The 22,628-nt window shown below is 37.4% G+C and overlaps 1 protein-coding gene across 10 annotated transcripts in view; it reads right to left on the bottom strand.

Moving 5' to 3' along the window:
* Positions 1-22,628, bottom strand: part of NEO1 (neogenin 1) — a gene marked incomplete at its 5' end in the record, with an annotated part of 242,114 nt that overhangs the window by 28,593 nt on the left and 190,893 nt on the right. For all 10 annotated transcript variants that reach the window (XR_014296303.1, XM_082647399.1, XM_082647406.1 and 7 more), the window contains 8 exons: positions 958-1,065; positions 2,929-3,067; positions 3,148-3,323; positions 5,932-6,027; positions 12,602-12,796; positions 13,877-13,987; positions 16,862-17,009; positions 17,974-18,023. Coding sequence is in view for 9 of the 10 variants with exons in the window: in XM_082647399.1 (XP_082503525.1) it covers positions 958-1,065; positions 2,929-3,067; positions 3,148-3,323; positions 5,932-6,027; positions 12,602-12,796; positions 13,877-13,987; positions 16,862-17,009; positions 17,974-18,023 (1,023 nt within the window). The remainder of the gene's footprint in view (positions 1-957; positions 1,066-2,928; positions 3,068-3,147; positions 3,324-5,931; positions 6,028-12,601; positions 12,797-13,876; positions 13,988-16,861; positions 17,010-17,973; positions 18,024-22,628) is intronic.

Raw genomic sequence — 22,628 nt, 5'->3', positions numbered from 1 at the left:
TGGGTGAAGTCACAGTGAAACGTCACCTGATACATCCACCAGAGGGCACTCAATCTCCATGGTTGAGGCAGGAAGAACCACAATCACAAGCCTACCTGACCTACACAGTGCAAAAATGCACTGCATCATTACTGGCTTTAAAGACAAAACAAAATGTAATCCATGTCAAGTCATGCTTAATTCCTTTATGGAAGAGGCACATTCTAAAACCTAAAGTAAAAATTTCATAAAGACTTGGGATTTATGGAAAGGGATTCCTCCTGAAAGCCAAGGCAGGACAATGCTAAGAAAGGCCTTCAGTTTCCTTAGGCTGCCTTATTCATACGAAGAAACTTCAGGAGGCACACACCTACCTGGAGCAGAGGCAGGTTTTCCTCCCTGATAAGGCCAAGGAAGGCATAGTGCCCTCTGTTCTGAAAAAATTCAAGGTCCCTTCAAAGGCCTAAGCCAACTCGGACTTTTAACTCTAGTTGTAAGAGCATGGGAAGCTGAAGTAGCAGCTCTGGGTGAAAAAAGAAACTAAAAGCCTAATGGGTTTTTTTGGCTTCTGGGTAAAAGAACTGAGTTTATATTTATTGGGTATTATCCTGTAGAATTAGGCAGGGTCTTTAATCTCAAAGCTGGTCATCTAGTCAAAGATAGAGAAGAACAGCTTTCCTGAGGAAAATAAATATGTCCATAAGTTCCACTATAACCAAAGGCTGTCTAGTACAACCCATAACCTTCAGACTTTCATGCAACATGGGTCAGAACAACCAGCTAGTGAATCATTTTTATGTCACTAAACAGCACGTCCTTGCTCCACCTTCCAGGACCATCACGACTCATACCTCATAAAATGGCCAAGGCAGCTTTAAGACCCCCATTTCTCCTAACAAGGAGGCACCCTTCTGGAATGCTTCTGCCAGGCAGGAACAGGGAACAGTCACACACTCAAAGGCATCTTAGGCCTCTTACCTGTAATTTTGCCATTGGCTTCAGAGGGAGGCTGCCAATTTACAATTATGGTCCTAGGTTTTCCCTCTTTACTCACAACTGTCACATCCTTGGGTGGAGAAGCAGGAGCTACAAAATAATAATACTTTCAGTAATTCCCATCCATTTCAATTTAATTCACCCTTTCCTCAATCCTTTCCATTTAGAAGGCACAATGAAGGGCAGAGGCAAAAAAGATAAAGCCTCCTGGCTTCAAAGAATTCATTGTCTATCTATAAATAGCTTCAATGAAAAGAAGGATATGCAAAGTACCAAAGAGGAAATATCACACCATGAGGATACAGTATAGGCATCCAGATGGGGAGGTCAGGGATATGCAGGCTAGTTAGGGAAATCAAAAGACATTTGTAGTCCCTGCTTGATAGATCAGGAGACTGAAAATGAGAAATGTTATATAATGTGCCCAAGATGACATTTTCCCCCCAATTTGGATTGTTTTGTTAGAATAGTTTTAAGTATAAAGTAACTTTCTCTCTACCTACAGTTGGCTCTCTAAACCAAATACAGTGTTTGAAAACCACCATTCCCCCAAAGAATAAATGATTTACAAATTGATGGGTTTTTTTTTTAAGTTAAATTTACGCTGAAAAGATACGAAGGTTATTGCTCTGAAATGTAAAGCTGTTTATGGAACAGAAAAACCAATAAAATAAAAATGACAGTGCATCTGTATTTCCATGTTATGGCTGAAAACTTTTAATGTACTAGTTGGAAAATGAGCAAAGTAAGTATATCCTTAAACTTACTCTTCTTTTCCTAAAATACTGGAATTCTCCTAGTATAAAACGGAAGGGAGCCCAGTGAAATGCAAACTCCTGATGGAGTATCATTTATTACCTAATGGGCTGGAATGAAAGCACAAAGATACTCTTAAAACTGGCAAAGAAAGCAAACTCAAGGTCTATTTAAGCTTTTGTGCATTATATTTCTTTCTCTCCAAATCTATCCCCTTTTCTCTGCAGGAAATTCAACCAACTGTGAAGATAAAAAGACATTAGGGCCAAACCCAGTCTACGGAGACTTTATAGCTCTAGTTTTTTCATTATTCATTTAAAAGAGAGAAAGAAATAGGAGGGTGGAATAGACAGAGCCTCCCAACGGTTACACACCTCCCCATGCTAGGCAAGTACAAGGGGCAGAAGGGTAGGTCTACAAGTGAGCAAAAAGCAAGCAAAATCTTAAAATTGGATGGCTTGCTTTCCCCTTGATTTACTTAGCTGTCTTTTTTCTTTCATGTTTACTTACAGAGAAAAACCCTAAGAATACTCCAGTGGGAGATTTTATAAGACACTAACCAGTTTGCAAGAAAGCTCCTAGGGAAGGCTTGGGAGGCTCTGGTAAAGTGCTGAGGCTCTAGCAAGCATAGCATTGGTGAAGGGCAGCCCACTTCATCTTTTCTATCTCAATTTCCCAGTAAGGCAAGGTTAATAACCGTAATTCCTTACATCTACACAGTGCTTTACAATTTACCACGTACTTTATTTATAGGGTACTTTATTTGACCCTATAAAGTAGGAAAGGCAGAGATCACCCCTCTTTTATAGATGGAAGAAATAGATTCAGAGAGGCTGGATGACTTGCTTATGATCACAGTCAACAGATGGTTGACCTTGGAATTGAACTCAAGTCTCATGACTCCTAAAGTCTAGTACACTTTGCATTATATTGTCCTATTTGCTAATGTTCTTGTACAACGACGAAAAAACATAATTAATCAGCTGAAAAAGCAAACACTGAACTCCAGCTGTAGCTGCTCACTGTGTTCTGTAAATATGTCAATTCATGCACTCAATTCTTTCCTTGGGTAGGAAAAACAGGTGATGAGATGTCTTATGACTTGAGATATGGCACAACATTAGCACGGACTTTCACTGGCTTTCACTTCTTGCAAAGAGAAGAAATGCCATGTGACAAAGTTCTGACAACACATACCTGATTCAAAAGTGGTCCCATGTGCTGTCATACTCCATGTGCTTGATCTTCGACCTTTCGTCACCATCACAGAGAATTCATAGAGTGTATTTGGTTTTAAACCAGTCACCAAATAACTCAAAGTCGTTGCATTAGCATTCTGGAAATATATGAATCAAGAGCTTCAGAGTCAGAAAATATCAAGAATTAGGTTTTCAACCAGAACAAATGTGCCAGTACCTTATACTTGGTGTTTGCTGGGATGTTGGTTTTCCATCGGACTGTGTAGTATCGGGAGTCTGTAATCTTCTGGTGTTTGGGCAGTGAGTTGTCTGCCCATGTAATCCTTATGGTGTCATGACTCAGAATGGAAGCCTGAACTCCCACGGGTGGCATCATGGGAGTAGGATCTGGCACTGGAGTGTATGGAGCATTAATAACAAATAAATCAACTTCAGAAGTGTCTGGGTAAAAAGTAATTAAAAAATGGAAGTGCCATTTTAACATAAACAAAAATAAAAGAAAAGGGAAATGCAGGGTAATATAATGGAATGAAAGGTGAGAAATGGAGAAAGAGAAAGAGAATCCGGAGTTAACAGATAACCACCATTCATTTAAAAGAATATTTCCACTTGTGTTCTTTCAGGAAAAAATTGCAGGAAAGCATCTAGAGAAACAGTAATTAACTATTTTCTTCTCCTGTATTCTGTATGTATATTGAACAGGTATATAAAATTTGATAATCCAGTGATTATATTAATGTATTCAAACTTGAATTTTCTTTTTCCTAAAAAATTTCCTTTACATTACTTGAAAATTCTACCTCCTGTCCAAAAATCATTAAAAGATGAAAACTGCTTTTAATATCAAGGGTATTCTTTCTAAACAAATAACACAAAGCTCATGATCTGTTTTAATATTTCAGTGACTATGGATGAATTTTTGGGACATGGCTTATCAGTGGGTATCACTGGACATGTAGGGGTCCCTACTCTGGAACATGAGTCCTGAATATCAGCCAACAGCAACTTAGCCTGGCCTTGGTATTGGGCGCAGGGTCCAGTTCAGATCTGCTGATGTCCTGGGTCTAAAAGAAGTGCAGCAATATGGCTCACATGCAAATAAAGCAAAGGGAACTCAAGGGCATTACTCTTCATAGAGGAAAGGTAAGCTGACGCCACGCAGGAATATTTCCACACTTTCTCCAGTAGACTTAGAACAACCCTCTGATGAATCCCAATCAGCTATGGGAAATGCCATAGTTATTAAAGGTCTAAATGACACAGCCTTGATGAACTTTAGAAATCAGAGCACTTATTTGATAGAAAGGAAAGTCTATACTCATGTGCTGTCCTGCACCATATGCAACAGACACATTCTCTAAGCATCATTGTCAAAACAAAGGCCAGAATGAGCACAAAGGCACCATGAGCCCACGGCAATACAGCAGCATCCATTTGGGCTTTCCCAACTCTTGGCCAGTTTTCTAAGTATATACACACTGATCTATTTTAAGTGAAGGTTTTAAAGTGGGTTTCCCATATAGTTACGGTGACTAGTCCTTTCTATAACCTAAATCTGAAATGGCGTGGGCCTTGTTTATGAATAATTGCCAAACTAAAGAAATAGTCTCTATTTGTGTATTTCCTACACAATGAAGACTAAAAATAACACAGGAACAGCATACATTATAATCAAGGGCTTTGTTCAAAGATCAGGACACATACCAATTAGTTACAGAAAATGCACCTTCAGGTGCAAACGTCACCAAGACTTTTTTGAGAACTTTTTTCTTATTTGTAACAACTCTTGGAAAAGATAACTAGGTTACATGACTTATGAACATTTCCCCTTGTATATTTCTAGCCATGTTATATTTTTAAGTCACATAAAAGAAAATAATTCCGAATTTGTTTTTTCTATTATAGACTGATTTAAGAAAGTAGCAAACGGCTTAAATATTCTTTTTCATCTTACTCTTTTTCCTTTCTGAAATACCAAAGCTATTTTTAAGAGAACTTATAAACTGTAAGCACACGGGAGCAGAAGACAGGATATGTAGCACGGTGCTGGTGTTTTTAAGTAAAAGCATAAAAAAAGGGGACAGAGATTATCTTTTTAAAACGAATAATGCCAAATCCATACTATTAAGCAAAGTATCCAGAATACATAGCAGGCAATACAGATTCACAATTTTGAGAAACAAATAGAAAAGAGCATTTCTGAAAGTGATAAATTCTTTGGTTTTCAGTACCCTTTAGAAAATTTTGCAATTCTAATATATTCACTTCAATGAACTTTCTCATTCAAACCTAAATCACGTTTTACATAATCTACAGAAATTTTACATTATTCTTTTAAAGATATTTTAAATAGATTAAATTACAAAGAAAAATAATAAAATAGATTGAATTAGATTAAAATAGATTAAATAAAATAGATTAAATTACAAAGAAAAATAATAAATATTTGGTCCCTTTTGTAATAAATGTACAGTTGATCAAATGGATAGTACATATGGCTTCATACTTTCTATAGATAAAGCACATAAAAGCACATAGAAAAATACCTTCCCAAATAACTCAGGTGACTAATAAAAAAAATGTTGGATTCATCAATCATATACATTTATTCCATCAGTAACCTATATATTTCCTCAGAGATATGGAGATCCTTTCATTTTTTTTCTCATTTTAGTTATAACTCACATGACCAAAAGATGAAAATTCGTTTTTAATTCTCTCACGACTATGCTTTCTAGATCCCAACATATTAAAAACATGTGTTACACATTTACATAGATTTGTTTACATGACAGGACTGTTAACATTTTCTAAAAAGCAAAACAGGGATTCATAGAACTTTCCATGTTTAAAGCCCATTTATCTTCCTATTTGAAGCCTGTACCCTAAATTGCCATATTCTTTTCCTTTCACTGATACCTATGGGGCAGGCCTCATGCCAACATTCTACTTAAGCTGCTGGAAAAAATGCTGAAGACCAGAGATGGACAGGGTACCTTACCTGTGTGAGGTCTGGTCACAGCACTCTCATAGAGGGGGATACCTTCACCCACATTGTTAAATGCTTTCAGGGTAATCACATAGTGAGAGCTGGGATCTGAAGGAAAGAAACAAGTGGAAACACTTAAAAAAATTCTCACTACAGAATTAAAAAAATTCACGGGTGACGATGCCTAATCTTAATTGCAAAAAAAGCCAGGAAAGATTTTTAAATTTTTTATGTGGGATTATTCTGGGGGTGGGGAGGTATGGAGATGGCAGCATACAGAGTATATAGAAAAACTGGCTGGGATAAACTTCCTGGAATTAGTCCCAGGAGTCAGGTTGACTGTTCCTGAATCCTCTCTTGGCTTCAGCTAATCAATGGTTTAGTGATGTTATTGTATAGTGAAGAGCTTGGATTAAAATGAATAAATAAGATTTTCATGTGCTGGAAGCCCATAGGTGGAGCTTGGAATTAAACAAACCCCTTTCCTTCTCAGGAGGACAGCAACTGGAACAGCCAAGCTAGACAAGTAGGAGATAAACTGTTAACTCAGTAACTGCTGAAGATCCTTAACTCTCTGGAGTGCCTCCAAATCCAGGAATGCCAACTTAATCCAGCCTTCATGCAGACTTCTTGGTTGGAAAAGACATGGCCCAGAATTTCAACCAGCTAGGAGGTGGTGCTGCAGGAAGTGTAAGACTGAAAGAAACACTTCTCCAGGTGATCATATAAAATGCTGCTAGTCAGACTTGGTGAAAAAGAGAGGTATTAAATAGCTGGAATAGTATTCATTCTCCTACTGGCTAAGGCAAATCAGGAAGAGTCTACTTTATCACATTCCTGATCCAGACAAGGTTTAGTATGGGTACTTCAAAAGTCTAGCTTCAGAAATGAAGACTTGGGCTCCACTGAAGTGTTGCAGGGGGAGAAGCTGACCCATAACACTCACTTCTGGCAAAGTTGGGTAGATTTCCAAAGTGGCCACACCTCAAGTGTCCTGCATTACTTTAAAAGCTGCTTGGTGGCCCATCCTCTAGATACCAGTGAGCAATATATAAAGGCACCTGGTCTTCCAATGTTAGAAAGAATTGACGACAAATGGAATCAATGAGACTTAGTACTTGACTGGCAGGAAAGGGTGCTGATATGGGCAACATGGTGGAAGGTGATGTCATTCACTGAGATTGGGGACAGAGGCAGAGCAACTACGATACACATTTTCCAGACTTGATTCTAGGTCCCCTTCTATTCCTACTCTTCACTCTCTCCCGATGTGCTTTCATTTATTTCCTTGGTTGGATTAGCATGTATGTGCCATCAAGTGCAAACTAGTCCTGACTTTTCTTCTGAGCACCAGACCTCTAAGTTCAACTGTCTATCTGGATTTCCACTTGGATGTCTCAAATCTCTCTCTCTCCCCTTTCCCTGCTCCTTCAGCTGCTCCAGTTTTCCCTAGAGTTCATAAATGGTATGACTATGCACCCTGCTGCTCCAGTCAGAAAGCTGGGAGTCATTAAGACCTCTCCCTCCTCCCCTACACAAATGATCAAGCCTTGCTGATTATACCTACTTGCCTCTCACCACTCTGCCTTGCTCACTGGGCTCCATCTTTACTGGCTATCTCTCAGTTCACTGAGCACTATGTGGTCTCTTACTACTGGGCTGCAACATGTGCAGCTGTCCCTTACGCTAGGGACACATGCCACCCTTCTTTACTTAGACAATGCCTATTCATCTGAAAGGGCTCTTCCCAGACTGGATTAGCCTCTCTAGTTACATAGCCTGTGGCACCTCATTTCTCTTCCTCAGCACTCTAAACAATTTCAATTATTTAGAAATTGTATCATTTCTAATAATAGGGATCATGTCTGTTTGATTCTTTGCTCTGTCTCTAGCACAGGGTCTGGGGTATTTGCTGATTGAAAGTTTGCAGGAGAAGATACTAATTTTTTTTTTTTTTTTTTGTGGTACGCAGGCCTCTCACTGTTGTGGCCTCTCCCGTTGCGGAGCACAGGCTCCGGACGCGCAGGCTCAGCGGCCATGGCTCACGGGCCCAGCCGCTCCGCAGCATGTGGGATCCTCCCAGACCGGGGCACGAACCCGTGTCCCCTGCATCGGCAGGCGGACTCTCAACCACTGCGCCACCAGGGAAGCCCGATACTGATTTTAATTTTGATTAAATTATGATAGATTATGGGACATATCCCAGTGCAAATACCCATCAAGCAGATGTTTATATGGATCTGAAGCTCAGGAGAGAGCTCTTGTGTGAATAAATGAATTCCTAAAAGTATTTCTCAACTGCTGACTTTTGTTCAATATTATATGCATCTTAGCTCTATCTGTGATGATAAATATAGCAAGTTTATTTTACTTTACGCAAAATTAATTTTTTGCTACTTCTCAATGTACACTCTCTTAACTAATAAAATCTGTTTACTGTTTTCAGCACATGCAGTGCTCCTTCTCATCTCTTCTTTTCAACCACTCTGTTCTGACTCAGTCTTTCAAGTACAGGTCAAGCTTCTCCCCTGGCTGCTCTACTGTGCCGTACCACCTTTTCCTTCTCTGAACATACTTGACTTCAACTCATCTCATTGTTTCCTGTGTTTTACATTTCTTCTCCGATTAGACTGAACGCACCTGAAATTCAAAGACCACGTACTGCTTGCACTGCAGAGGATTTTCATTTCAGTAGCTCCATAAAGGAAACAGTAGGAGTGGGTCACCACAGAGATATTTTTATCCTATCCTATTCTTCTGCTCTCCTACAATTGCCTTATAAGACTGTTCGTGTGGGGAACACTTCCTAGGTTAACTGTGCTGTTTCTTCTTGAAAGGAAAAAGAGAAAGGCTACTCTGTTTCTGAATAAAGCATTAGATTGCTGCTTATTTTCTACCAGAAAAGATGAAGGTAAGTAATTTGTTGGACACCTAAAATTGTCCTTAGGAAAGATATTTACAAAGAAATGATGTGAACAAAAAAGTTGGTCAGGGAAGATTCTGAAGTAAAAGGCAAGTCTTTCAAAGAAAGATCTCAATAATGATATAATCCAATTTGGAAAAGTAATTATATCTACCCAAATCAATTCATTTTCTATTATAAAATATTAACTATATCTCAAAATTTTGGCTTTGTAATTCAACTTTGAGGCATAATTAGTATGAACTAAAATGTACCAATTTAAATGTATACTTTTAATTTTGATAAATATATACACCTGTGTAATCATGACCACAATCAAGATAGAGAATATTTCCAACACTCCAAATAATTCCCTTATGCCCCTTGCAGTAAATTTCCACCACCCCAATTTCCAGGCAACCACTCATCTTGCTGTGTCACTATAAATAAGTGCTGTCCCTTCTGTAATTTCATAAAAATATAACACAATATGTATTCTCTTGTGTTTGGCTTCTTTTGCTCAGCATAATGTTTGTGAGATTTGTTTTGTTGTGTGTATCCATAGCCTATTTCTTCAAATTGCTGAGTAGTATTCTACTGTATGGATATAGTATAATTTACCATTTACTTGTTTACCCCCTTTAGATTATTATAAATAAATATATCATGAACATCTGTGTAGAAGTCTATGTGTAGATATGTGTCTTTATTTCTCTTGGTTAACAATCTATGAGTGGGAATGTTGGGTTGTATGGTCAACGTTTTAAGAAACCTCCAAACTGTTTTCTAAAGTGGTTGTACCATCTGATATTCCCATCAGCAACCGTGAGTTCCAGTTCTATATCCTTGCTGATATCTGGTATTATCAGTCTATTAAATTTTAGCAATTCTAGAGGTTGTGTAGTGATATTCCATCGTGGCTTTATTTGCATTTCTCTGATGATTAATGAAGCTGAGAATCTTTTCATGTGCTTATTGTCCACTCATATATCATATTCTTTGGTGTACTGTCCATCCAAATCTTTTGCCTACTTTTTTATTGGATTGTTATCTTCTTATTGAGTTGTTAGAGGTGCTTTTTTTTGTTTGCTTGTTTGTTTTTACATCTTCTAGACTGAAATTCTTTGTCAGGTACTTGAATGATGAGTATTTTCTTCTAGTCTCTGGCTCAGAGACTTTTCATCTTATTGGTGTCTTTCCAAGGAGAAGTTTTAAATCTTGAGGAAGCCTGATTTATTAATTTTTTATTTTTAATTTGTGCTTTTTTGCATCCTAAGAGATCCTTGCTACCCCAAAGTCATGAAGATTTTTTTTCTGTTTTCTACTACAAGTTTTATAGTTTTAACTGTTGTATTTAGATCTGTTTTTGTGTATGGTATGAGATAAGGGTCAATGAAGGTTCTTTTTTCTTTCTCATACAGATATCCAATTATTCCCACACCTTTTGTTGAAAAGACTATCCTCTTCCCACTGAATTATCTCAGTATTTTTGTCAAAAATCAATTGACCATATACGTATGGATCTATCTGTGGACTCTATCCTGTTTCACCTACCTTTTACATAAACACTATCAAAATGTCTCGGTTACTGTAGCTTTATAATAAATCCTGAAATCATGTAGTGTGGGTCTTCTAAACTTTATTCTTCTTTTTCAAAAATGTTTGGCTATTCCAGCTCTTTTGATTTTTCATGTAAATTTTAGAATAAGTTTATCAACGTCTAGAAAAAAGTCTACTGGGATTTTACGTGGGATTGCATTGGAGAGGACTGTCATTGTAATATACTGTTTTCCAATCCATGAACATGGTATCTCCATTTATTTAAGTCTTCTTTAATTTCTCTCAGCCATCATTTTCCACTCTTCAGTGCACAAATCTTTATATATATATAAAGTTTATTCCTAAGTACTTCATATTTTTGATGCTATTAAGTGGTATTGCTATTTTTAAAAATTTTTACTGGAGTATAGTTATTTACAATGTTGTGTTAGTTTCAGGTGTACAGCAAAGTCAATCTGTTATACATATATATCCACTCTTTTTTTGATTCTTTTCCCATATAGGCCATTACAGAGTATTGAGTAGAGTCTCTTGTGCTGCACAGCAGGTCCTTATTAGTTATCTATTTTATATATAGTAGTGTGTACATGTCAATCCCACTCTACCAATTTATCTCTCCTCCCCCTTACCCCCTGGTAACCGTAAGTTTATTTTCTACATCTGTAACTCTATTTCTGTTTTGTAGATAAGTTCATTTGTACCCCTCTTTTTGGATTCCACATATAAGCAATATCATATGATATTTGTCTTTCTCTGTCTGACTTTACAATGACAATCTCTAAGCCCATCCATGTTGCTGCAAATGGCATTACTTTGTTCTTTTTTATGGTTAATATTCCATTGTATATATGTACCTCAACTTTTTTAACCATTCCTCTGTTGAAGGTGGTATTGTTATTTTAATTCCAATTTCCAATTGCTTATTGTTAGTATGTGGAAATACAACTGTTTCTATATATTGACTTTGTATCTTGTGACCTTTTAAACCCAGTTATAGTTTTAGTAGCCTTTTTAATAGATTCCTCAGGATTTCTACCCCAGTAACAATGAGCATGTATAGTGCTCAGATACTGGTTTCTAAATATCATTTATAAAAAATCAGGAGCAATAGCTGATTCAAGGGCAAAGGCTAGGAAAATACCAGATAAGCCTGTAACATCGTACTGTGTCAAAAAGAAAGAAAGTGCTCAAAGAAAGATAGGAGATGTCAAACGGACAGAGAAACCAGTCATAAAGAGACTCCCATTGGCCGCTCTTTCACTATGAAGAGAAGGAAAGCTCTTTCTTATCAAAGCATGCTAATAAATGTAGAAGAAATAATGGAATTAGGAAATCACCACTTGGGAAACACCACAGTAATAACTGTTAACTAAAGATTCTAAAACTAGTGAGTAAAAGTTGGACAAGAAACAAGATATTTACAAAGATTCAAGGTACCTCCCCTACAAGGTACTTTTTAATTATGAAGGAAAAAAATAATAACCTTATAGTAGAGAATGTGGAAGATACCATTTTAACCAAGTGGTTAAAGTTAACATCACTAGCATTAGACTCTCATGTGCCTCCTGATATGATGTACTGACGAGAACACATGCATCTATGTCACTCCTTCCAAAAGTGCATAAGCTGAATGTAATGAGGAAATATTACACAAGTCTAAACTGAGGAACATTCTATAAAATATAAATGGTCTATATGTATTTTTCAAAAATGTCATAGTCATGGAAGTCAAGAAAAAAACAAGGAACTGTTACATATAAAAGAAAACTAATGAGAAACAATAAATACAACATGTGATCCTGCAACAGAAAACAATGTTTTCCTTTTGTTATAAAGGACATTAATGAGACAGCTAGAAAATATGAAGTCTTTAGATAGTTTCACAGTTAATTTGCTCATTTTGATAACTGCACTGTGGTTATATTAGAAAATGCCCTTATTTTTAGGAAATGCAAATTAAAAGTAAATATGAGTGGATATAGAGGGGCATCATGTCTGCAACTTACTCTCAAACGGTTCTGCGAAAAAAAAAACAGGTACATACAGCAGATAAAGCATATGTGGTAAAACGTTAACCTCTGGGGAATCTGGGTGAAGGATATATAAAAATTCTTTGTACTATTTTTGAAAGTTTTCTGTAAAAATAAAATTATTACACAATAAAAAGGTAGAAAGAAAGAAATCACATGTGCGATTACTTCCTCTACTTAGCACACATACCCAGATTTTCGATGGTGTAATAGCGCTGTTTATAGTCCACTTTTATGGTCTGGGCATGAGGGCTGCCAATGCCATAACCAATGGCATAACCTCTGACCACAATGTTCTGATTCTCCGGAGGTGTCCAGCTTACTACGATGCTAGTGACAAGTGGGCGGACGTGAAGAGAACTAGGCACTTCAGGGACACGAGTTTCTGGGAAGGAAAACAGAAAAGCAGGATGATATCCAGAGCCGCTTTCCTTTAGAATATTTCATCATGCTTGGGAAATGGTGTTCAGCCTTCTGCCAAATTATTTGGGGCTTAGTTTTTTCCATTTTGCCCAAGAATTCAGAGAATCTGTATGTACAGTGAAGTATGGCCCATGGTTTTACTGCAGTCTAAGAAAACAAACTCAAACAGCCTGAAATACAAAACACTGCAGTATTAATTTGGAAGGGAAGAGAAAGAGATCCAAGAATGTCTTCCCAATGGAGAAAAACAAATAAATTGTCTTTCAATTGTTACCCATTCCTCTTGGTCCTACATCTGAGTCCCAAACTCTACCAGGTGGAATGAGAAAGGCACATCAACTAATTAGAAGCCTGCTGTCAACAGGTGATCAAGTATCATATTACAGCAATGATATCAATTATTTACTCCCCAAAGTAATATGGTAAGTCAGAAAATATGAAACTTTAGAACCACAAATTGATTTAAATGGTGGGAGACTAAGAGGCTTTAAAAGGTGGCAATTTACAGTACCTTTCACATACATTATTTCAAGGCATAAATTTCTACCACTATTTAAAAATTAGTAAACAAAGAATTAGAGTAAATACCCAGGTCTTTTGTCTTTTAAGTGCAGCACCTGTCTCTGATAAAGGTACATACACACACCCACATGGAGTTATTGAATAAACAAGTGAGAAAAAGGGAAAGGTTTCCAGGACTAAGGGAAGAGGGAAACTGTAACTGAAATAAAGGCACAATTTATGTGGTTCAGCCTTAAATTTTAGATCATTTATCTACTTGACGGCCTTGGTAAAAAACCAGACTTAAAGCACTTGTATATTTTTACTTGTGCTGGTTCTGCTTAAAGGGACGGTTCTCTCTTAAAAAAAAACAAAAACATTCCAGGACACTTGCTGTATTACAGGAATGACAGCAGTATAAATCCACTAGAGTTCACAGATTTAAGCCACATAACACCCAAAATCTGTGCCTTTCCAGTTTGACTTATTTGATTTCAGTTAGTACCTAGCCTGTGCCAATCCTGCCGATTGCTGTTCTTACCATCTAAGTCACTTTCAAAAGTTTCAGCAGACAGCCAGTCAGTAGCAGGGCCTGTACCATTGATTGTTAGAGCAGCCACCCGGAAATTATATTCAGTCCCCCGATCAAGACCTGCAACCCAAACGACAGAAAAAAAAAAAGGGCTGAAACAAGAGGTTTGGAAAAACAAAAGATCAGCAATCTCTCATTAAAGCAAATATCTCATCCACCAACTTAATAAAAAGCTACTATCTTGATAACATTCCAGTTAAAGTTAATACAGAACAAGCAATACATAAATACAGCACAGAGGAGCTCCTACCTCTGAAGTAGAGGCTAAAGCCCACAAAATCCAAGAGGAAAACAAAATGAGTAAAGGTCCCAGGAGACTTCAGATCTTTTAAAAGGGCTTAAAGGCATCTTAGAGATCACTTAATGCAATCCCTTCATTTTGTTACTAAGGAGGCCAAGGCCAAAAAGAGGCCAAAGGAACGAAAGAGTTACAACAAAGGAACAAAGTCAGTTGGTCTCAAAAGACACCAAAGACCAGAAAATAATGCAGAGGTATAACACCTACCAGTTTACCTCTGTTCTCTGGGCCACCCCATAACCACAGTAGAAAAAAATTTAAACATCTAATATGGCCTAGAAATCTATTTCTCAACAGCCTATTGCCCATAAGTATATACTATAAGTAAAAGAGAAATAAAGCCTCTCTACTATGCAATGTTTCATATTTACTATCAGCTAACAAAGTACCTGATATACAAATGTACCAAAGGCAACAAAGATCTACATGTAAAAGTCTACCCTACACAGTGGGGTAACAGTCAATAATATGGTCAGCTATTCATATATTCATGCTTCCATTTTTTTCTCTTTTTATTGTTAAAATACATATCGCATAAAATTTATCATCTTAGTCATTTTTAAGTGTACAGTTCACATGCATACATTTTTAGAGCACTTAGATTCTAGATATTGTGATAGGTCTTATAAGGGTTATGAAAAATTATCCTGCTTCCCCATATTCAAATAACAGCATCTTTGGCCAGCAACATAGTACAGAAACTCCAAAGAGAGAGCTACTGAGAGAGAAGTTGGCTAGGATGCAGGATGAGCCCTTGCTCAGTTAATCAATCCTGTCACGTGGTGTGAGAGGAGAGATGGGAGGTTCTGTCCTCTGCAGGCCCATCCTGATTCTGTTTGTCCACAAGAAAGCAAGAAGCAAGACAGGAGGAGAAGCAGAACGGCTGGGGCCAAGTCAGTTTACCTCTCTGTCTCCTCCCTGCACACACTGAACAGGATGTGCCAGAATGGGCTACACAAGCATTTGTAACTTTAACAGACAACAAACATGGTTCAATTGAGGACCTGGAAGAATTCAACCAATCAGATTATCATTCCCTCGCCTCTGGGGAGTTGGAATGTAAGAGAGGGAGAGAGCAAGTGAGAGAGAGAGTGCACATAAGTAGGTGCAAGTGAGAGAGACGCGTGAGTATAGAGGCTGAGCTCCTCTCCCTCAAGATAACCTAGAGAGCTCATCGACTAAAACCAAGGCACTCGATTCATATTATAAAGACACGGCAGAATGTGTTTAGTGCTGTAAGTGGTACAAAAAGAAGACACAACAATTACTTCTGGCTAAAACTTAAAATCCTATAATTTGTTGTTCAGTACAGGATCTTGGGAACCCATACTGTTCTCCAATACTTATCAGCTTCAAGTTAATGCTTCAGGAGAACAATGATCTCCACTTTTGCTCATCATTGTATACTCAGTGCCAGTACCTGCTAATAAAAGTTCAATAAAGTCTATTAAACAAATGAATGAATCTAAATATGATTTTAAAATGCAAGAATTTTCTTGATAAAGAAAAGGTTATTTTTATGATGAAAGTGGTACTCTGCTTATACATCAAATGTTCCACTGAGAAAACGAATAGTCTCCTCATGGGCAAGGACTGTATCTACTTTTATTTATTAGAAACAAGAAGAGTGCCTGGTATACCATAAATATCTACTATTAAACATACAAAATAAAAGCCTTATCTTTGGGAAATGTTATTTATCTGTGTCTGGAGTAAAATCAGACTGACTTTTAAGAACATCCGTGACCAATTTTGCTGTCATGCTCCTTTGGTGAGACTTCTCAGCAACACCCCTACAGCCATATTTACCTGCTGCAGCTTAGAGCTGTGGGGTTATGAGAGGAAACTAGAAGACTGAAAGATACCCTTGAAGACAAACATTCACCTTCTCCTATTTTGAAAGAAGTCAATCTCATCCATGAGGTGAGGAGTACAGAGAAAAGCTTGCTGGTTTACTGGAGTACAGTTTTTCACTGTCACTGGCTCTCCAATTTTCAGAAACCTATACCTATTCAGATTATATGGATTAGCGTTCATTTTTATCAGGTGTGCCACTTGCTTTGTTTCACACAAAGGGAGAACTATACAAAAGAGCTATCCTTGACAGAATTTTCTAGAACTTTATCATGTCTGTAGAAGCAAGAAAGATTATTGCATGGCTGTGGCTATTCACAAATGTTGCTTCAGGCCACATATACCTGAGTGGTGTCAGCGTTATAGAAGTCATTTTGTAGGCCTCTGCTACCAACTAGACTGAGTGGATTCTTTGCTTATATAGCTTTGTTTTACCTTTCTTTCAGATTACAAAAGAGTTATATGTGTGTGTGTGTGTGTGTGTGTGTGTGTAGGTGTGGGTGTGTGTGTATATATATTCAAAAAAGAAAACATGGAGAACACAGAAAAACACAAGTAAGGCAATGAAACTCAAATGCAATTTCACCAGAGATGGCAGAACCTGTAAGAGTGTTTTCCACTAATTTTTATCAAGTCAGAAGTAGACTGAACTCTTACAAATTGTTTTAAACCATTTTTGCTTTGTGTAAGTCAACGGCCCAGAGCAGTCATTAGACTAGCACAATTCAATGTTTGAGAGAGACACCATCTCCTAGCTTTCGCCTATGTGCAAAGCAGCTTACCTTCAATCAGCTGTGACAGCTGTGTCCCAGTCACCAAAGTCTCAGTGACATCGCTCTTTCGGGAGGCCTTTCGGTAGCGAACCCTGTAGCCAGTGATCTGCCCATTTTGTGTGGCTGGAGGAGGTGGCTGCCAGTGAATCACAATACTCTGGGAAAGACAAGGTTACAGGGAAAAGACCGAATATATCAAATCTTGGTCCTGTTTTATGTATTATTACTCTGAATTCAGTGTGTAAGAGAAGGAACCATAAAAGCAACAGTGTTCAGAGTTTTACTAAGTTATTTAATAATCACTCAAAAATAGTGTTTAATTTTAAAACCATCAAAGCTCAAATGGGGAGACTGTATTTGTGGGCAGTATACGCTGGGCACTTGATTTATTTTGCCAGAATGAAGACATAGGGCAAAAGTCTCAGGAAAGTTTTTGAAGGAAAACGTAAGGTCAGAGGCATGTGGATTAGGAAGTAAACTACTGTTAGGTGTAAGGTTCTCTTCTACTTCCACTGTACCAACAGTGAAATTAGACAATTTCTGTCTAAAACTTTTCAAAGAGGGGACTGTTAATCAACAGCTGGCTGTTTCTTAAAGGAAAAGGAGTCCCATAGTCCTTTTTGAAAGAACTGACTGTCTCAGTTGTCTATGCAGCCCAGTAGGGGTTCTGGGCATCTGAGAGGCACACATGGCCTTCAGTGCACAGTGAACTTGACCAGGAGGGACAGCTTCAGCAATGCAACCATCTGACAGACATCTGCCTTTGATTCACAGTGGGCTCACCTCACAGTACTAAACAGGCTATGGTATTATAAACAACAACTTACTTCTTTCTACCTGTCACCAAGGTTCCGGATGGCTAACATCTAGGATGTCATGATTTACATAATAATAGCAATGTACTTGAAGAAAGGCTAAAGTAATTTTTGCACAGCAGAAAGGCAGTAAAGTTGAACAGAATCAACCAGAGTTGGCTTCTAAGCCCAGCTTTAAACTGGCAAGTGTAATATCTATGTTACTTTATTTCTTTGCTTGATTATGATTGTTTTGATGCAGAATCTCCCTCTCTGTTTGCCTCCTGAGGCAAATAGAAAATGAACAACAGCAATATGAGGTTTTACCTTTGAATTTCTTACTTCTAAAGACAGATTCTGAGGAGCAGCACTGGGAACTGCATAGGCGGAAAAAAAAAAAGAAAAGAAAAAAAATTTCAATCACTCAGGCATCACCCATCATGTGACTGTTCTTGGCTGGTCTTTATACAAATGCACATCTCAAACACTGATATACAACCTGAAGGTCTAACCCAGCAGCCAGTGCCCTCATGTTGAAAGTATCTGGACAAGGTGTGGGGCCATATTTGATTCATTTAAAATAATGAGACCCGTTCACATACGCACCCATATCCAAGTCAGGCTGTACCTTTGGGAAGTCAGGTACTTATTTCAAGGATATGATAGTGACTGTAAACTTTTCTAGACCCCAAATACATTCTGAATCTTTAACGTATTCTTTTGAATATTCTTGGGAGTAGCATATCCTTATCTTGGGATACATTTTCTGGAAACAAGTCTAATGACTATGGCAAGTGAATCAACTGGGTAATATCACTATGAGTCCAAAATGTGATGTACACAAACCAATGAGCTTGGATTTCTTGTGGGGTCCTAAACTGGTTTTAAAGGCAGTTTCCAAGTAGAGCAAAGAGATGTTTAAGCAATGACAGTCCAGTTAAGAAACGATCTGGCTTCCCAAGGGAACTACGTAGCAGGGAACACTCATTCAGATGTGAGAAGTTTGGGACCGTTGGTTAAAAAACAGCTGTATAACTTTAGCTTCTCACATATTAGAACATAAGACAAGGGTATCTCAAAGTTTATGGTCCATACACCCTCCAGTGTCTTCTTCTGTAGTAATTATAGGAAGCAAAGAAAATTTAAGTAAACCTGATTAGTTTCTTCTCCATCACAAAATGCTAACCTTGGCTTTTCTCTCCTAATCCATCCATGGAAATTTCTCCTTCCCATTCTCTGACATTTGGTGACCAGGCGTATAACTAAGTGCCCACTGAGCTACAGGCTTCTGAAGGACAGAGACTATTTCTTGTTCGCTGTTGAATCCTGTGCTAACAACAAAGTACATCAGGCCTCAACCAAGAGATTCAGGCACAGAGGGTCTGGAGAAGGACTTAGGAACCTGTGTTTTGAAAAAAGTCCATGGATGGTTCTGATCATCTCCCTGAACCTCTGACTTAGCTGCAAAGGCACCAACATAATTGTTGTTGTTGTCTTCTTCTTCATCATCAACACCACTGCCACCATCATAGCTAAGATCTGCTGCATGCTCCTACATGACAGTTACTTAATCCTTAAAACAATCCTACAAAGGAGTTTCTATTATTATTCCCATGTTATAGATAAGAAAACTACAGATGCAGCTCAGGAGAGTTAACTTGCTCAAGGTATTTGTTTCAGCTGGTATAGGAACTAAGATTTATCTTACTCCGAACTGCTGCCCTTAACCACCATGCTGAGACACATTCAGTTCCCGTGACAGGCACTGTAGTCAGCATGCCAAGCCACTTAATGCAGTTAAAAGTGGCTCATGGGTAGATTTAAGAGCCTACCTCAAAAAACAGGGTAATGTAGTTGGCTAACCAAACTACAGTTTGCATTTATTTTCCCCAACTTTTTATCCTGAAAAATTGCAAGCACAAAGAGTGACAAGAAGAATACAATGAACACCATGCATTCTTTTCCTGGATTCACCAATTGTTAATATTCTGCCACATCTGCTTTATTTCTCTCATTATATTTACACAAACATGTTTATCTATCTACATATTGTTTCTGGATGGCTGAGAGACAGTTACAGTCGTCATGATACTTCACTCCTAAATACTACAGTATGTATCCCCTAAGAACAAAAACATTCTCCAACAAAATGATAATACAGTGATCACACTAAAAATCTAATCAACACAAAAATATTACCTAATATACCTAATAACATAGCTAATATTTAATAGTGACTGATACTATACCAACCTAACATTAAGTAATTGTACCAAGAGTGTCCTTTTTAGCTGTTTCAACTCCCAGAATCAAAGATCACACATGTTTTATTTTATTTCATGTGTCTTTACTTTCCTTTAATCTAGATTCTAGAACGATTCCCCTACATTTTTTGGTTTTTTTCATGAGACTAGTATTTTCTAAGAATTCAGGACAGTTTATTTAATTATTTGCAGAATGTCCATCAATTTCAATATGTCTAGTTATTTCATCATGATCATATTTAAATTAAACATTTTTGGCAAGGATACAACATAGAGGAGAAGTTATATCTTTCTCGATGCAACATATCACATGATGTCAGTCTGCTCCTTTGTTGGTGATGTGATGTCTGACTACTGGCTTAAAGGAGTCAAACTATAGCTTCTAAGGCACGCTTGTTTATATATAAGGGCTACACACATATACACACATTTTTAAGAAAAAGACATTTTTGTTAACACTTGGATTTAGCTGAGTTTCAGGACATAATACGTACGCTAAGTGCAATAAACTGCTATTTTCTGTTCTACTTTAAAAACATTTTTTAAAAATGCTGGTCTTGACCAACTCAATCTTGTTGGCAGGCTGTACTTTGAAAACGACTGCTTTAGGGTCATAGGTATAAGCAAATATTCAGTCACAGGTGAGAAATAAACTGTCACAAAATCCTGAGGAATTTAAAAGACCTATTTGTATGCACCCAACATAGGAGCACCTCAATACATAAGGCAAATGCTAACAGCCATAAAAGGGGAAATCGACAGTAACACATTCATAGTAGGGGACTTTAACACCCCACTTTCACCAATGGACAGATCATCCAAAACGAAAAAAAATAAGGAAACACAACCTTTAAATGATCCATTAAACAAGAAGGACTTGATATTTATAGGACATTCCATCGAAAAACAACAGAATACACTTTCTTCTCAAGTGCTCATGGAACATTCTCCAGGATAGATCATATCTTGGGTCACAAATCAAGCCTTGGTAAATTTAAGAAAACTGAAATCGTATCAAGTATCTTTTCCGACCAAAATGCTATGAGACTAGACATCAATTACAGGGGAAAAAAACCTGTAAAAAATACAAACACATGGAGGCTAAACAATACACTACTAAATATCCAAGAGATCACTGAAAAAAATCAGAGGAAATCAAAAAATACCTAGAAACAAATGACAATGAAAACACAACGACCCAAAACCTATGGGATGCAGCAAAAGCAGGTCTAAGAGGGAAGTTTATAGCAATATAATCCTACCTCAAGAAACCAGAAACACCTCAAACAACCTAAACTTACACCTAAAGCAATTAGAGAAAGAACAAAAAAACCCCAAAGTTAGAAGGAAAGAAAACATAAGATCAGATCAGAAATAACTGAAAAAGAAATGAAGGAAACAATAGCAAAGATCAATAAAACTAAAAGCTGGTTCTTTGAGAAGATAAACAAAATTGATAAACCATTAGCCACACTCATCAAGAAAGAAAGGGAGAAGACTCAAACCAATAGAATTAGAAATGAAAAAGGAGAAGTAACAACTGACTGTATTTCTGACACTGCAGAAATACAAAGGATCATGAGAGATTACTTCAAGCAACTATATGCCAATAAAATGGACAACCTGGAAGAGATGGACAAATTCTTAGAAAAGCACAACCTTCCGAGACTGAACCAGGAAGAAATAGAAAACATAAACAGACCAGTCACAAGCACTGAAATTAAGACTGTGATTAAAAATCTTCCAACAAACAAAAGCCCAGGACCAGATGGCTTCACAGGCGAATTCTAACAACATTTACAGAAGAGCTAACACCTATCCTTCTCAAACTCTTCCAAAATATAGCAGGGGGAGGAACACTCTCAAACTCATTCTATGAGGCCACCATCACCCTAATACCAAAACCAGACAAAGATGTCACAAAAAAGAAAACTACAGGCAAATATCACTGATGAACATAGATGCAAAAATCCTCAACAAAACACTAGCAAACAGAATCCAACAGCACATTAAAAGGATCATACACTATGACCAGGTGGGGTTTGTCCCAGAAAAGCAAGGATTCTTCAATATACTCAAATCTATCAGTGTGATAAACCACATTAACAAATTGAAGGAGAAAAACCATATGATCATCTCAATAGATGCAGAAAAAGCTTTTGACAAAACTCAACACCCAATTATGATAAAAACCCTCCAGAAAGTAGGCAGAGAGGGAACTTACCTCAACATAATAATGGCCATATATGACAAACCCACAGCCAACGGCATTCTCAATGGTGAAAAACTGAAACCACATCCACTAAGATCAGGAAAAAGACAAGGCTTGCTAAAAAGACAAGGTTTCTCTTTAGCCACAGCAATCAGAGAAGAAAAAGAAACAGAAGGAATCCACATTGGAAAAGAAGAAGTAAAGCTGTCACTGTTTGCAGATGACATGATACTATACATAGAGAATCCTAAAAATGCCACCAGAAAACTACTAGAGATAATCAATGAATTTGGTAAAGTTACAGGATACAAAATTAATGCACAGAAATCTCTTGCATTCCTATACACTAATGATGAAAAATCTGAAAGAGAAACTAAGGAAACACTCCCATTTACCACTGCAACAAAAAAAATAAAACACCTAGGAATAAACCTACCTAAGGAGACAAAAGACATGTATGCAGAAAACTATAAGACACTGATGAAAGAAATTAAAGATGATACAAA

This window comes from Grampus griseus (genome assembly GCF_964374135.1).
Source record: "Grampus griseus genome assembly, chromosome: 2".
Taxonomy (NCBI): Eukaryota; Metazoa; Chordata; class Mammalia; order Artiodactyla; family Delphinidae; genus Grampus; species Grampus griseus.
Note: the sequence above shows the minus strand (reverse complement) of the source record. Positions and strands in the feature narration are given on the sequence as shown.